Below are 17,500 nucleotides of genomic sequence, written 5' to 3'. Positions count from 1 at the left end.
ATATGGAGACAGTCAGCTCTTATGAACGTTATGTCTGACTTTGGTCTGTTTACATTTTGTTTATTTTGATTTATTTATATGTATATATATTATACGTGTTGCAAGTTCTTATACACTCTGTTTAAATCTGCTGCTCAGCTGTATGTTTGTACTGTGTGAACTTTGTTGATGCAATAAAAAAAACGTTCAAATGTGAACCTAAAAAAATAATAATACGTTTTTCTCTCGGTTCTGCAGATCAGGCTGAGGTTCCACCATGGTTCCACTTCCTGACTGTTCCTTCTCTCTCCTCTTCCACCCAGAAGCTCCCCCCCCCCCCCCCCCCCCGACACACCGGCAGCTGATCAATGATAAATAATAATAATGAATTTTGTTCATATAGCACAGTTTAAAACACAACTCCATCACAAGCTGCTTCACAAGAGATAAAATAAATGTACAATCAGTAGAACAACAAGCATGCAGTTCAATTTCTACTGAAATAAGGTGAATGGGCGGAGCAGCAGAACCGGTCTGAAGTGGGTTCTACTGGCACCGGTCTGAAGTGGGTTCTACTGGGACCGGTCTGAAGTGGGTTCTACTGGCAGCGGAGCAGCAGCAGCTGAGGGCTCGGTGCCTTGCTCAGGTCAGGAGGGATTTGAACCGACGACCTGCAGTCTGCAGGTTCAGAGGAACCAGAGGGAGACCAGTCCAGACTCTGGACAGTTTTAACGCTCTGCTCTTCCTGCTGCTAACAGATGTAATTGATATAATCAATACAGATATAATTCATACGTGTTGAAATCAGTTCTAAAGAAATGTAAAAGGGGATTTTTATTCACAACTTCAGATTTCAGTAGTTTTCCTCTTCACAGCGTCAGCAGACTGACATCAGGTCAGTTTGTCTGTTCTGTTTGTGAAGCTTCTGTTCTGCTGCGAGATGTTTATCACTGAAATTCACTTTTTTCCAATTGTTTTTAAGATTTTTCCTGTGTGACGTCACTGGAAATAAAACCCTTCAGTTACAGTAATGATATGTAAACACAGACACAACGATCCTGGACTGGCTGACAGTTTGAGAGTGTAGCTGGAGTCCGGCCCGGCTCATGCAGGCGGAGTCCGGCCCGGCTCCGGCAGCCGGAGTCCGGCCCGGCTCCGGCAGGCGGAGTCCGGCAGCCGGAGTCCGGCAGGTGAGTCCGGCCCGGCTCCGGCAGGTGAGTCCGGCCCGGCTCCGGCAGGTGGCGCTGCAGCTGCTGTGCAGTTTTACTTCCAGCTGCTCCTCAAAGATGTTTTACTGAAACAGCTGAACTGTGAAGTGAAGCTGTTTGATCCACAAGAAAACAATCCTGAACCATGAGACAGATTCTCAACTGGTACTATTACTACTACTACTGACTAGTAGTAGCCAGTAGTAGTGGTAGTAATAGTAGTAGTAGCAGTAGTGGTACTACTACTATTACTACCACTACTACTACTACTACTACTACTACTACTAGTACTACTACTACTACTAGTATTACTACCGCAACTATTATTGGTACTGCTGCTACTACTACTACTATAACTATACTATTACTACTACTATTGCTACTACTACTATATCTATAACTGCTACTACTACTACTATAACTATACTACTACTGCTACTACTACTAGTACAAATATTACTACAGTAGTACTAACAGCTGAAGACAACATTAAGTTATGGCGCCAATAAGGACAAAGAGGGGGCGGATGTAAAGTTTAAAAGTGTCATGTTACGCTTCTTATTGGTTGTGATTTATCAACGACCTTGCAATTCTAGCCAATAGTAACGTAGATTTTTGCATAATATGCTGATGAGGGACGTGCTTGGTGACTGGCGTAACACCAGGCCAATAAGATCACAGAATGTAAAAATGTTTGAATATTCATCTTGAAGGGGGCGTGGTCTGCCAGTGGCGGTCGGGTGCGAGCTAACATGGAGGTTTAGTTATCGTCTGGCAGCCATTGACAGAGGAAGGCCACAGTGAAAGCGCGCCCAAATCTACTGTATTTTCTTTTCAGTTTTCCTTTGTTATAAGTTGTTTTTTGCACTCTCTTCGGGCTTCAGAAATGGACATGAAGAAGAGGATCAGCTTGGAGTTGAGGAACAGGAACCCAGCCGAGGTATGCAACTATAACAGGACTTTTATTTATTTATTTCCCAAGAATTTCGTGAAGGATGCAGACTCGAAATGACGATGCTCAATGCATTCTTCGGTAGCGGACATCGTTGCCTCTCTCTGTTGTGTCTGCACACCGTTCAGTGGCGTTTTATTCGCCATTTTGACCCAGAAAACAACTTCAGCATTGTGCTGTTATTGTACTAACATGGTGGAACCTCGTCCGCTGGGTTGTGAAGGCGCTAGCCGTGTGCAGCTGTACACTCGCGCGCTGACTTCTCGCTCGCTCGTGGGTGCACGGGTGCTCGCGCGAGCCTCATGCAGCTAGCACACAAGCTAACAAGCTAACCTGCCGTCAGCCCAGCCCACATAATAGAACAGTCTTCAGGATTAGCTTGCTATGGCTACTGCTAACATATTAGTAGTAAAACTACACTTGCTAATGTTGATTTGGGGCAGATTACGTTCACTTTGTTTACAATCCCACTCGCTACGTGGTAAAACCGGTCTTCCATTTTAACCTACAGACTAGTTAGTTCGGTTAGCCCCGATGCTTGTCGTTCTCTTGAATGGAAAGGACGTCATACAAAACTCCATTTAAAAAATCCCACTCTTCAAAGATGCTTTGGTTATTGGCCAATGTGTGTACCTACTATACCATGACTTCAGTCTTTTTACAGCTGTTTAGAAGCTTCTGGTCAATTCGGCCTACAGTTGATCCAGTAAACAACAAAAATTTAAATTTCAACTTTTAGAATTGGTTTCTCTGGTCGTTGCCGCCCACCGCGCTGTGTTTTGGTGGAGAAGACTGGGGGGAAACGGGCGAACCACTTCTGAAGGTTGGAGCTGTATTGAGGTACAGCCGTTCTGTGGAACAAATGTACCGTATGTAATTTACCAGCGGGGTCAGAAGGAACCTCCTGTCGTGTTGTGCGGGACATGTAACGTTACTGTGTGCTCGGCGATAAGCCAGACTACATTAACTGCCGATTTTTGAACGGAGTTTGGCACAACGCTCTGTCCATACGTGAGAACGTAGCTGAGTCTGGTTAATGTAACGTTGCTTGTAAAAATTATATCTTAAAATATTTGCAGCATTTCCTCCCATTGCTCACAGCTGAAACAATGTTATTATGAAGCTAGTAGTCGGTAGAGGCAGGATCGTCACATGACCAGCCGTTCACAACATTAGATGCTTTAGTGTTTATCGTACTTTGTACTTCGCATGTAGGTAGAATACTACGAGTTAAATGTACTTGTTATGCACTACTACAGTCTGCGTGTCAGTCCGCCAGCAGCTGTGTTGTCGTTGTCGTTCATTCACCAAAGATCGTGTGTGAGGTGAGATGGATCACTCCACGAGGGGGAGAAAACGGCTCCAGCTTCCCGTCTGGAGAAGTGGACGCTGACCCTGACGGAGTGCTTTTGTTCCTCCTGTTAGGGTTAAAGTGGACATGCTGTGAGTTACCGGCTGTGTCTGTGTAAATGATGTGTTGTCCTGCTTTACTGTGAATAAACCAAACCAGTAGGCCGGGGTCGGTGTGTTCAGCTTCTCTGCTTCAGATGAGACTGAAGGCACAGCGAGAGGGAGCCGGGACGGGATGTGATGAAATGTTTTGGATTAAAGTCGCGGTTCTCCACCATGTTCCGTCATGACCGATGAGTCTGGGTGGAACCAGGTTCTGCAGGCCCAGTCACATCTAGAACAGTCACTTGGGACCGGGCCATAGGGATGAAATCAATATCACACACACAAACTTGTGCATCACTACACTCACCATAACACACACACTTCCACAGACACTTCATATACTCTCACACTTGATAGTTTAGTTTTAGGTGAGTAGTGTGAAATTTCTTCTATTTGTGAAATACCTAATTGTATTGTTATTGTAATATTGTTTGTTCTGTGTACTGTTTTTCTTTGTTGTTCTCCGTCGAGGACCACGTTGGAAACAAGTGTTTAAGCTTTTATGTGTTCTCCTCTGGGATGTACTATTGCCTGTACCCAATACATCAATCAATCACAATAATCATAGGGATTTTCCCCCCGATATTAATATATATCAGGATACGGCTCATGTCTGCAAGATCACTTAAAATAATCTAATCAATGTTCATCCCATTGAACTTAATGGTAAAATGTTAGGTGTGATGTCAAACAAAACTGACATTCATTTCAAATAGTATTCCTTAACATGTTTCATATGTCAGTTTTTAAATGACATGTTTGTTCTCATCAGTTCAGACAGCAGAAGTGTGTCATGCTTTAAAAAATCACCTCATCATCATCATGTGATCCACTGAGACCAGAAACCAGACTGAATTATCACCGGCTCTAGTTGTGGGTTTGATTCCCGCCCTGCTCCCTCAGCAGTGTGTGTGTGTGTGTGTGTGTGTGTGTGTGTGTGTGTGTCCAGGTGTTGGAGCTGGTGGTGGATAACTGTCACTCCAGTGACGGAGAGGTGGAGGGGCTGACGGAGGAGTACAGAGAGCTGGAGCTGCTCAGCATGGTGAACGTCGGCCTCACCTCGCTCGCCAAGCTGCCGCCGCTGCCCAAGCTGCGCAAGGTGAGGCAGGAACCTGGAGGGAACCGCAGAACTGTGAACTATTTACTGGAAAAATAACAGGCAGAGGTAATCGACCTCTGCCTGTTATTTTTCCAGTAAATAGTTCACAGTTCAGAAGTCATTATTCATATAATTACATCATATAGTTATTTATTGAATTCTTAATTTTAGTTCATTTCTAATTTTCTATATAACTGCCACATCATTTCATGTTTCTGTCGTGGAAACAGAAGAAACTGGAGGAACTCTCTCTGTTCTCGCTGTTAGAGCATGATGTCATGCTTCTCTCCAGGAAACTTCCTAAGAAATGAACAGTTCCTTCCTAGGAAATTGTGGACCTGGAAAATAAAGCGTTACCTTAAATCTGGATTTATGTGTTTTAAATCTGTATTAATGCCTGTATTTATCTGTATATATTTTAAAACTGTATTTACAGATTTCAAATGAACAGCTGACGTTAAAGCGTCGTTCCTCCGTGGTGGGAAGGAAAATTCAAAAGACAAAGTAGTTTCACCTTTAAGTCCCAGTCACATCTACAGATATCAATAAACTGTAATGATACCTGATCACTTGATCAGCTCCTCAGCAGCATCCCTGCAGTGAGCTGCTGAATGCCCCGCCCCCTTCTTTCTCAGAGCTTGAATGTGATTGGTTGAAAGTGTCTCTCTCCCCCCAGCTGGAGGTGAGCGATAACAGCATCTGCGGCGGTCTGGACGCTCTGGCGGAGAAATGTCCGAACCTCACCTACCTCAACCTGAGCGGGAACAAGATCAAGGAGCTGAGCACCATGGAGGCTCTGGTAAGATCCACCAATCAGCTGCATTGATCACCAGCTGCACTGATCACCAGCTGCATTGATCACCAGCTGCACTGATCACCAGCTGCATTGATCACCAGCTGCATTGATCACCAGCTGCACTGATCACCAGCTGCACTGATCACCAGCTGCATTGATCACCAGCTGCACTGATCACCAGCTGCACTGATCACCAGCTGCATTGATCACCAGCTGCACTGATCACCAGCTGCACTGATCACCAGCTGCACTGATCACCAGCTGCACTGATCACCAGCTGCATTGATCACCAGCTGCACTGATCACCAGCTGCATTGATCACCAGCTGCATTGATCACCAGCTGCACTGATCACCAGCTGCACTGATCACCAGCTGCATTGATCACCAGCTGCACTGATCACCAGCTGCACTGATCACCAGCTGCATTGATCACCAGCTGCACTGATCACCAGCTGCACTGATCACCAGCTGCATTGATCAGGTTCAGAACGCCAGGCGGTTTAGCTTGTCCTGAACCAAAAACACAAACCTGGATTCGCCAAGCTGTTTGTGTTAATGAGATGCGCAGGTTCCTGTAGTGAAGCGGTCAGGATGTTTTCAACCTGCAGCCACCTGAACATAAACACCTGAACCCACCCGCCTGTCTTCGTATTCATAACACAACGGCTTCAGGCAGCAGGCGCTCCAGTGTCGTCTTGCTGAGTTTCAGCTCCTCAGGCCACAGACAGCTGAGCCTGGAGACGTTTATTCTGTTAATTAAACTTAAATTCCAACTTTAGTCTGTAATTACAGTGTGTGAACTGTTCGACCCGCACAGCTCTGCTGTCCAGCCTGGAAGAGTCTGGAAAATTAATTTGATTGTTTCCAGGTCTGGAAAAGTTTTTGAATTTCACTGAAAGACTAAAACATGAAGGTGTGACTCAGTCCTGATGATGATGATGATGATGATGATGATGATGATGATGTTAATAATGATAATAATAATAATAATAATAATAATAATAATAATAATAATAATGAACTTTATTTATATAGCACCCTTCATACAAGACATGCAGCTCAGAGTGCTTTACAATAAATGAGACACAGAGTGAGAAAAACGGATAAATAAAAACAAGACGGTTAAGAAAATGTGAAAGACAAAATTAAAGTACGGTGCAACAGAAGCAGAATATTGGTAAATTACAAAAATGAAGAACAACAAAAACAGTGACTAATTAAAAGCAATTTTTAACAAATATGTTTTATATGAGATTCAGATGAGATTGAGATTCTGATGCTTGTTCTGTATCTGCAGAGTAGATATTAGTTCTGTAGATGTGTTGAGCTGCACAGTGTTCAGACCAGTGTTCAGACCAGTGTTCAGACCAGTGTTCAGACCAGTGTTCAGTGTTCAGACCAGTGTTCAGACCAGTGTTCAGTGTTCAGACCAGTGTTCAGTGTTCAGACCAGTGTTCAGTGTTCAGACCAGTGTTGAGATAGTGTTGAGACAGTGTTCAGTGTTCAGACCAGTGTTCAGTGTTCAGACCAGTGTTGAGATAGTGTTGAGACAGTGTTCAGTGTTCAGACCAGTGTTCAGTGTTCAGACCAGTGTTCAGTGTTCAGTGTTCAGACCAGTGTTGAGACCAGTATTGAGACAGTGTTCAGTGTTCAGACAGTGTTCAGTGTTCAGACCAGTGTTTAGACCAGTGTTCAGACCAGTGTTCAGATGAGTGTTCAGACAGTTTTCAGTGTTCAGACCAGTGTTGAGATAGTGTTGAGACAGTATTCAGTGTTCAGACCAGTGTTCAGACCAGTGTTCAGATGAGTGTTCAGACAGTTTTCAGTGTTCAGACCAGTGTTGAGATAGTGTTGAGACAGTATTCAGTGTTCAGACCAGTGTTCAGACCAGTGTTCAGACAGTTTTCAGTGTTCAGACCAGTGTTGAGACAGTTTTCAGTGTTCAGACCAGTGTTCAGACCAGTGTTTAGACAGTGTTCAAACCAGTGTTCAGACCAGTGTTCAGACAGTGTTCAGATGAGTGTTCAGACAGTTTTCAGTGTTCAGACCAGTGTTGAGATAGTGTTGAGACAGTATTCAGTGTTCAGACCAGTGTTCAGACCAGTGTTCAGATGAGTGTTCAGACAGTTTTCAGTGTTCAGACCAGTGTTGAGATAGTGTTGAGACAGTATTCAGTGTTCAGACCAGTGTTCAGACCAGTGTTCAGACAGTTTTCAGTGTTCAGACCAGTGTTCAGACAGTTTTCAGTGTTCAGACCAGTGTTCAGACCAGTGTTCAGTGTTCAGATGAGTGTTCAGACAGTTTTCAGTGTTCAGACCAGTGTTGAGATAGTGTTGAGACAGTATTCAGTGTTCAGACCAGTGTTCAGACCAGTGTTCAGATGAGTGTTCAGACAGTTTTCAGTGTTCAGACCAGTGTTGAGATAGTGTTGAGACAGTATTCAGTGTTCAGACCAGTGTTCAGACCAGTGTTCAGACAGTTTTCAGTGTTCAGACCAGTGTTGAGACAGTTTTCAGTGTTCAGACCAGTGTTTAGACAGTGTTCAAACCAGTGTTCAGACCAGTGTTCAGACAGTGTTCAGTGTTCAGATGAGTGTTCAGACAGTTTTCAGTGTTCAGACAGTTTTCAGTGTTCAGACCAGTGTTCAGACCAGTGTTCAGTGTTCAGATGAGTGTTCAGACAGTTTTCAGTGTTCAGACCAGTGTTGAGATAGTGTTCAAACCAGTGTTCAGTGTTCAGACCAGTGTTCAAACCAGTGTTCAGTGTTCAGACCAGTGTTCAGACCAGTTGTGGTTCTGCAGGTCTGAAGCGTGTTCTCCTCCCCCTGCAGCAGAACCTGAAGAACCTGCGCAGCCTGGACCTGTACAGCTGTGAGGTCACCACTCTGGACGAGTACCGGGAGAGCGTTCTGGAGCTGCTGCCCCAGGTCACCTACCTGGACGGGTACGACCAGGACGACAACGAGGTGCCCGACTCCGAGGCCGACGACGGTAAGACCGCCCGCCGCGCCGCTCAGACCGGCCGCTGATTGGCCGATGGGAAGCGTCTACACTTCCTGGACGGCTAACTAGTTTAAAGGATAAGGCCGGTGTTTTTAATGCATTTCTTACCGTCAACAAATCCTATGAAATAACAAAATCAACAATGTGTTTGCTCTCCTCCCGTTACTTTCTGACTTCCCACGTTCCGTTTTTAGCCGTCAACCCGGAAGTCATCGGCTCCAATTGTAAGATAAAAACCTTTAAATACAGCTCACAAAGACATAGTTTACATTTTAAAAATCTCTAACTGTTACCATGAAAAGTCAGACTGTTGTAGTTATTACCAAATCAAATGGGAACAAATTCTTCATTACGCCGGCGTTCTATGGCTGCTGGGACATGAGGCTGCACTGGGCACCGCTACATGGACGAGACTTGTTGGCAAAACAAAATCATTGCTGATTTTGTTATTTTCATAGGATTTGTTGACGGTAAGCGATGCATTAAAAAACACCGGCCTTATCCTTTAACGATAGCAGAAAGTTAGCTTTAGTCCCATGTGGAGACACAGAAAACAAACACATCCCAAAGAGATTAGTGCCGCATCAAAGAAAATATCAAGTGAAATACAACAGATCTGCACACAAAATGCTGCTGTATGAAGAATTTAAATGTAAATAAAAACATCTTCACATGAGCAGAACAGCCAGGTGGAGAACGAGCAGGGAGCAGAAACCTCAGCCAGCATGCAGACTGACAGTCCGGGGCCTCGTGTATAACAGACTGAGCAGCTTTCATACTGAAAGATGGCGTACTCACAAAACTTGAAAAGTACGTACGCACAGAAATGTTCAGATGTATAAAACCGTGCGCACGCCAGGTCCTGCGCACCTTTCCTTTATACATCCCAAACAACGTGAAATGGAGCCACGTGCACGAGCCTCTCGCCCCGCCCCGTCTCCTCCCAGAACTAACTATGCAAATGACCATAAATACGCCTCTTGTCACCTTCTTGTCAAAAACGATGGTGAACGTGCCTGTTCAGCGCTCCCCTCTCCAAATATGTCCGATATGCTTTTAAATAAAGGTAAAATTTCACAATTGAACTGATTCAAAGATTAAAAACAAAACCATATAATGTGACATGTCCAGTGTTCGCAGCGCTGCCGCTCCAAATATGACAATTTGTGGCATTTTTGCTACACTTATTTTTTTTGTTTGTTTTATGCACGGGTCCTTTCCTTTCTTACGTTCAGTCCTGCAGTCAGCGCACAGCTTCGGTGGTTTGTGTCACACAACTCGTCTGGATCACACGGTTGTTCCAGGACTTACTCCATCTGCCCCCCCGACACTGTTTTCCTCCCAGGAGAGACGGATCTGTGCGCCTCGCCTCGGCAGCTGTACGGTCCCGACCTGCGTAACATCTCCATGTCACATAAACAGAGAAAACTGTCCAGTTTACTGGCGATCTTGGTTTTGGCTTGTGAGTAAGGCCTGATGTCATCTGTGGGAAATTAGTTTGACAGGTTTTCATTGCGCTCAATAAGTCAGACCTACTCTTAGTGAGCCGGAGGAGAGAGACACATTCACACAAACCAACACGGCGATATAGTGCAGAGTGCCTGTATCTATTTCCTAAGTGGCTTTTTTCATTCATTTAAAACCTCATATTTAAGAAAAGTCATGGATGGAGGAAAAAATACCGTTTTCCTCCAGTGTTGGAGGAACTAACAATTGAAAATAACAATGCCAGATGGGTTTTGGCCTTTCTAATGTTAAACATTATCCACATAAATAATCAAACTATTATGGTGTATCAGCGGAAATAATTATTGTTTTTCATACTTCATAGACATAGCACAGTGAATTAAGTGAAAACATTATTTTGAAACATTTGGAGAGTTTCAGCACTTTGTATTTTGGCGTCGCCGACTGACAGACAAATGTGCGTACGCATGGTCTAAAGTTTGCGGGACGTCCCGCACATTCTCACATCAACTTCAGTTTTCTACATCCCGACGTGTGCGTGAAAACCAGCGTACACAACCTTTTTGTACCTGCGCAACGTTTATACATGAAGCCCCAGGTGAAGATCAGCTTCCTGTTCCAAATCCAAAACAAGCAGCAGGAGGTTTGTTTTACATCACTTCCTTCAGGAGAGAAACCAGCTGAATCATGTAGACCAGGTTCCTCTGTTGTCACATCACTAGAGTTCAGGGAAACACATCAGTTCATTTCTTGCTGTAACCTGATTATTCCCAGTTATTGTCATGGAAACGCTCTGCTGCTGAAGCAGGAGAATAAACTCCAGGGGCCAGTTGCATAAAGCCAGTTTAAGACTAGTCTAAGACTGGTGCTGATGCTGCGTTCAGACTGCGGCTGGAAGCGGCAGGAAGTCGTTAGTTTTCAGTGGACGCGGCGACACGGCGCTCCGAACAGAGGCGACATGCAGCAGCTACAGACCGGTCAGCTGTTTTCCTCTCTGATGACGCAGTGAAGCCCACAGATCAAGGCGGTGTCGGTCGTTATGTTCACGTTATTATTGTTTACTTGATGAATTAGAAGAACCAGTATTTGCCAAATAAAATAAAAACGAATGCAACACCATGACAGTCTGACATCATCAGCCGGTGCAGCCAGCGTGACGACGACATGAACCGCCAGAGACCGGCAGCAGCTTCTGTAGACCGGAGTCTGAACGCACCTTTAGACTGGTCTTAGATTCTCAGGCTGGACTAGGCTAATTAAGACTGTCTGTTACTTAAATATTAAGACAGACTTATTTTGAGGTAGGAAAGTTAGCCCCTCCCCCCGGCTAATCCTGAGTTAAGAGCTCTGACAGTTAGGCCGACTCGTTGCCATAACAACAGAGCGGGAAGTTTAAATACTGAAGCTGTTTCATACAAGATGGCAAATCTTTGGTTTTTGGAAAGAACCTGAAGAAGAGAGAGAGAAACATTAGAGATCTACAACAATCAACAAGTAGTAGGAACAGGTCAATATAAGAGTCTATAGCAAATTTGACTTAAGGTCACATTAAGTGTAAGACCAGGTCTATCTTTATGCAACTGTAACTTGAACTTTATTCTGGTGTTTCTTTCTGAAGAGTTCCTCCTCACCTCCACAGTGTTTTAAACATCAGGCCTGCTTCACCTGCCGGCCACTAGAGAGCGCTGCAGTCCAGCTCAGAGTCCGGGTGCCGGGCCGACTTTATTTCTCAAAGGACTGGACAGAGAAACAGGACTAGATCCCACTGATCAATAATCAGACATAGAAACCTTGTTAGGAAAAAAGTGTTAGAAACCCTGGGTGGGCGGAGCCACAGAGAGACCAGAACATGGAGACTGACAGGAGGAAGACAGGTGAGGCAGAGAGACCAGAACATGGAGACTGACAGGAGGAAGACAGGTGAGGCAGAGAGACCAGAACATGCAGACTGACAGGAGGAAGACAGGTGAGGCAGAGAGACCAGAACATGCAGACTGACAGGAGGAAGACAGGTGAGGCAGAGAGACCAGCGGCGGGTCTTCAGCTGTTCTGTGTTTCCAGACGAAGACGCGGCCGGACCGCCGGGAGACGGAGACGAAGACGAGGAGGACGAGGAGGACGAAGGCTCCGAGGGGGAGGAGGAGGTCGGCCTGTCCTACCTGATGAAGGATGGCATCCAGGTGAGGAGGCGTCTGATTGGTCCTCAGGGGCTTGAGCAAGGGGCGGGGCTTAAACACGTAACAGAGGAAACTTTATTAAAACAGTCAAACATGCAATACAGATAAGAATAAAGCAAGTGGGGAATTAAACTGACAGTTCTGGATTATGAGGCTGAAATATCAGCAACAGTGAGACAAGAGTATAAAATATGTTGGATGTGAAAGTAAGATCTTGGAGAGAGAGAGAGTTTCCACATCCTGACGCTGCAGTGGCTGTTGTGTCAGAGGGGGCGGAGCTTCAGACGGCGTCTGAAACTGAACTGAACAGATGTTTAAAGTGCAGTGAAGTCATTTCAGTATCAACACGCCACAACACCAAAGGTTCAGTGTGTAGAAACTGATCTAATGGATCTGTAATGTGTCTGATGTGACATCACATCCTGTCTGTTTTTTGCCTCCCCCCCTCTGGGTGATGTTGAATGTTGAAAGGCATTCTGGGTAACGTAGTAAACCAGTAGCTGAAGCAGACGAGGCAGGTCGAGGGGAAAGGGGGCTCACTGAAAAAAGCCAATCACATCGCTTCATCACAAACTGTTTTACTGCAGTAGAAGAAGAAAACAGGCGGCTCCTCCAGGCTCAGCAGCTTCCTGCCTCCGTTCAGGCAGCATGGACGAATAAAGTTTGAATTTGTTTTAATGAAACTCCTTGGTGCTTCCTCTAAGGATGAAGAAGATGATGATGACTATGTGGAGGAGGAGGAAGACGATGAGGAGGATGAAGATGGAGGTACGAACCTGTTCACCAGCTGTTTGTGTTTCATGCTGAGAGAGATCAGCTGACCGGTTCAGATCTCCGGCTGCAGCTGCTTTAATGTCTAAAAAGATCTAAATTCAGTTAAATGTTCCTTTGATGCTTAAATACACTTAAAAATTCACTTCATGTGAAATGTTTTTTCTAGGTTCAGTTCTATGAGAACGTTTCTTCTTCTGCTGTTTGCTCTTCAGGTTTATTCTGAGGCTCTTTAATCTTCTTCAGTCAGACATTAAAGTGTAGAAGTCTTCATGCTGCAGAGCCTCAGTGTCAGTAGAGACCAGTAGAGACCAGTAGAAACACGTCTGCACTGCAGCTCTAATGGTATTTGTGCTTTGAATGTTTTCAAGCTGCTTCTGTTTAAATCAATATTCACTGAGTTTTAACATGAAAACCAGAATAGAAACTAATCAGCAGGATCAGAGTGAATGAATCTGAATGAGAACAGATCCAGCATCAGATCTGCTGTGAGACACAAAGCATCCCGTCCGTCTGCAGGTAGCTTTTCTGTTCTTGGTTTACACTCAAATTAGTATTTAACAATAAAAGTAGATCCGGTCTCCCGACAGGAACTCTCTCTCCTACATGGTATCCCTCCGCCGTGTTCTCTCTGCTCTGAAGCGTCGGAGCGACAGCTGGACTCAGATCTGATCCTGAGTCTGTTCAGCGTGTTCGGTCTCCGTTTCCATTCAAATGAATGGGAAGAAGAAATCTGATCTTAGTGAAGTTTATATTCTGTTTCATTGAAACTCAGTGAATGTTGATTTAAACATTTAAAGCAGAATAAAGTCCAAATGTCAGCTGGTGTTTTACTGAAGAAAGGAAGCAGCTGCCGACCAATCAGATGCTTTTATTCTGAATCAGGTTTAACACTCAGAGTGAAGAAGAGCGACGCGTTTAGAAAGAGACGATTTATTTAAAGAGGAGGAGCAGACTGCTGAGGCTGGTGTGTGTGTGTGTGTGTGTGTCTCTCTCTGTGTGTGTGTGTGTGTGTGTGTGTCTCTCTCTCTGTGTGTGTGTGTGTGTCTCTCTCTCTGTGTGTGTGTGTGTGTGTGTGTGTCTCTCTCTGTGTGTGTGTGTGTGTGTGTGTGTGTGTGTGTGTGTCTCTCTCTCTGTGTGTGTGTGTGTGTGTGTGTGTGTGTGTGTGTGTGTCTCTCTCTCTCTGTGTGTGTGTGTCAGATGAGGACGGTGCAGCTGTCCAGGGGGAGAAGAGGAAGAGAGACCCAGAGGATGAAGGAGACGACGATGATGAGGATGATGAATAGTTTCTTAACCCCACCTCACCCCCCCAACCCCGCCTCGACCCTCAACCCCCACACACCCCGAGCCCACCCTGACCCCTGACCCCTGACCCCTGACCCCGGGTTCCCATCAGAGCCGTAGGACAGGAAGCAGGAAGCTGGATGTTTTGACTCCGTTCATTTTTTTAATTTGAAGTCGTTCCATCACCCCCCACCCCCACAGGCCGATATTCGACAACATCAAATATCATGATATTTGTTTTCCGTGGTATCACAAATATAAAATTTTTATTATTAATTTTATTAATAGCCTAGAAATTTGGTGGAGGAAATAAAAAAGAAAAAGTGTGATAATGTGATGCTGTGATAATGTTGTGTATCACAGTGTTTAGTCAGGACAGGATCATGAGATTACATGTGGATCTGATTAGTCTGACTGACTGGTTTAAAGGTTCATCAGACTGGAACAGTCCGGTTCTGTCAGTCCGGTTCTGTCAGCCCGGTTCTGTCAGTCCGGTTCTGTCAGTCCGGTTCTGTCAGTCCGGTTCTGTCAGCCCGGTTCTGTCAGTCCGGTTCTGTCAGTCCGGTTCTGTCAGTCTGGTTCTTGATAAGTTTGGAAGTTGCACAAAAAGTTTGCAAAAACATTGTTGCAGCTGATTCTCTGGTTTTACTCTTCATCTCATACTGTGTTTATGAGAATAATCAGCTGAGTCAGCAGGAGAGCAAATCAGAATCTGTAGATCCCCCCCCCCCCCCCCCCGTCCTGCGCCTGCCTCCTGCTTCCTGGGTCTTAAAGCCTGTTGTGTTTTGTAAATAGCAGTGAACTGGTCTCTGTAGTGTAGACTGCCTGTCAGTCTGTGTGTTGAAGCCCCTCGGCTTCATTTTATTTTTTTATTTCTGTCTTCTGATCAGCTGTTTGTGTGCTGTAATCTTCTGATGAGTGTTTTGGAATAAAAAGAGAACTGGACTCGGACTCCGTCTGCTCCGTCTGAAGGTTTTCATCTTCAGTTTGATCCGACTCTTCTGTCTTTCTCTTCACTTCTCTGTCCATCACTGGGTTTCCGCTGCGTTCAGGTGCTGCTGGGAAACTGCAGCATCAGAGCGGCTCTGAAGCAGCGCTGCTTTCATCTGTTCAGTCAAAATACACCTGGAAGACAAACAAGAATCCAACATGGCCGCCCTGCAGCTTAATGAGCTCTAACAAACTTCATTTAGACCATGGGTCTCAAGCTCGCGGCCCGCGGGCCAATTGCGGCCCGCGAGACGATATTTTGTGGCCCCCACCTTAATATGAAAGTTTAATGTTAGTGCGGCCCGCGAGTTTTATATGGATGGCACTTTACAGTATTGTGTGCGGAGCTGAACGAACCTACCAATCACGGTGGGGTATATGGCTCTCGGGGGTGGGACATCGACCGGGCTTGATGCAAGCAGAGAAACATTTCTCAATGAGTGAAAGTTACAGCAGCGTTGCCATGGAGAGTTTTCTTCCGTGCCTGGCTGGCTGCCTCGTTTCTATTGGGCACACGCGGACATTCGTCCCAGCGCGCTGCGTTCACAACACTTCCAAAAAAAAGTTTTTTAAGTTGCTGCCCAGCGGGACATTATACGTATATATGTCTCTCTCTGACAAAATAAATCAAAGTGATGCGTACGCGGCGGGATAAAAGAAAAGTAAGGAACTCAATGTAGCCTAATGTAGTCTGCAGTCACATAGCGACACCTGTCCGTCGGCGATAACAGTCCCCGGTAACCCGGACCAATTATAGGGTCGCACCGTTATTTGTGGGTCATTATTTTTTATTTGCATCGCGCTATTTGCATTGCCTCACACGATGAACACTACATATATTTCTATATGATGTCATTTGTTTTTTTTGTTTCTATGACTACTGCCAGGTCTCTAGCAGCAAGGAGTAGGCAAGAGAAGCCATGTTCAGAAGAACAGTTCATGTTCTTCAATGTTCCATTCATGTTCAGGACAATTCATATTCAGAAGAACCCATTGAGGTTAAAGAACTGTTAATAAAGACGTTTAAATCTTATTTTGTGTTAAAAAATAAAAATAAAGACATTTGAGAAGATTGGAATTTTTTTAACAAAGCTTTTCTTGTGGAATACCTGATGCGGCCCAGCCTCACCCAGACTCTGCCTCCAGCGGCCCCCAGGTAAATTGAGTTTGAGACCCCTGATTTAGACAGATGTTGGTTCTGATGCTCAGTCTGAGAACTACAAACCTGCATGAAGCTGCATCTGAACTGGACTCATGCTGAGGTCAAAGGTCAGAACCGTCTGAGTGAACGTTCACGTGAGATTCTGAAGTGGAGAATTAGTTTAAATAGGAAGAGAGCCGTACGGGTCTGTGGATCTGCCTGGTTTAAAGTAAAGGCTTCGTAACGTTCTCCTGTTCCGTCGGCCTTCTGTGGTTCTGTCAGAACACAAACATGAAGGAGCACGGCGGCTCAGCGGTTACCTCACAGCAAGAAGGTCCTGGGTTCGAACCCCGGTCCGTCCCAGGTCCTTTCTGCATGTTCTCACCCGGTTTCCTCCCACCATCACAGACATGTATGTCAGGGTTAATTCTCCGGTCAGGGCACTGGCAGAAGACCTGGAGCCGGTCCCCGGCTGTCCTGCAGCTGCCCGCTGCTCCTGGTGTGTGTAGGATGGGTCAGATGCAGAGGACAAACTTCCCCACAGGGATAATAAAGTATACAAATACAAAATGGTTCTTCAAAGAACCATTTCTGCTCTCCTTTGCTTAGACTCCTGCAGTGTGTTTTTGTTTATCTGCACATTCATGCCATCAGCTGCCGTCCAATAACTAAGAATTAAGAACCTTTTAATATCCAAAGAACCATTTTCAGTTCCAGTTTGCACCTTTTATTTTTCTGTGTATTTTCTTGTAGAACCTGAAGTTCCAAGAGTTTGATGTTTCTGTTCTCTTGGCTCTTCTGCTGGTTTCCTTCTGTGGGAAATGAGTTTTTCTGACAGCAGGTTTGTTCCCTGTCAGGCTGCTGTGACCTCTGACCTCTGACCTCTGACCTCTGACCGTTGGTTGGTTGTAATGTTGGAACTGAAGCTGGTTCTGCTGCTGGATCAGATATAAACTGTGCTCCCGGACTGCAGTGAAACCGGTTCAGATGGAAACCGGCTGCAGCTCCTCGCTCCGCCACACGGGGGCGCTGCAGACCGGCAGCAGACTGCACGTCTCTTCATTTCTTCTACAATATCACAATCAATCCTTTTATTGGCCAAGTATATTTGCACATACAAGGAATTTAGCTTAGTGGCTGTTTGTGTACTTTGTTAAAAGACAGGAAGAATAAAACAC

At 45.2% G+C, this 17,500-nt stretch overlaps 1 protein-coding gene across 1 annotated transcript; it reads left to right on the top strand.

The window, feature by feature from the left end:
* The first annotated feature begins 1,951 nt into the window (after positions 1 to 1,951).
* LOC139923374 (acidic leucine-rich nuclear phosphoprotein 32 family member D-like) lies at positions 1,952 to 15,136 on the top strand. Its single transcript, XM_071914117.2, has 7 exons — positions 1,952 to 2,127; positions 4,544 to 4,693; positions 5,370 to 5,492; positions 8,321 to 8,480; positions 12,021 to 12,139; positions 12,841 to 12,904; positions 14,108 to 15,136. The coding sequence occupies exons 1-7, from the start codon at positions 2,074 to 2,076 to the stop codon at positions 14,191 to 14,193; spliced, it is 756 nt and encodes a 251-aa protein (XP_071770218.1). The 5' UTR covers positions 1,952 to 2,073; the 3' UTR covers positions 14,194 to 15,136.
* The last annotated feature ends 2,364 nt before the right edge of the window (positions 15,137 to 17,500 follow it).

This window comes from Centroberyx gerrardi, chromosome 12 (assembly GCF_048128805.1).
Source record: "Centroberyx gerrardi isolate f3 chromosome 12, fCenGer3.hap1.cur.20231027, whole genome shotgun sequence".
Taxonomy (NCBI): domain Eukaryota; kingdom Metazoa; phylum Chordata; class Actinopteri; order Beryciformes; family Berycidae; genus Centroberyx; species Centroberyx gerrardi.
Note: the sequence above shows the minus strand (reverse complement) of the source record. Positions and strands in the feature narration are given on the sequence as shown.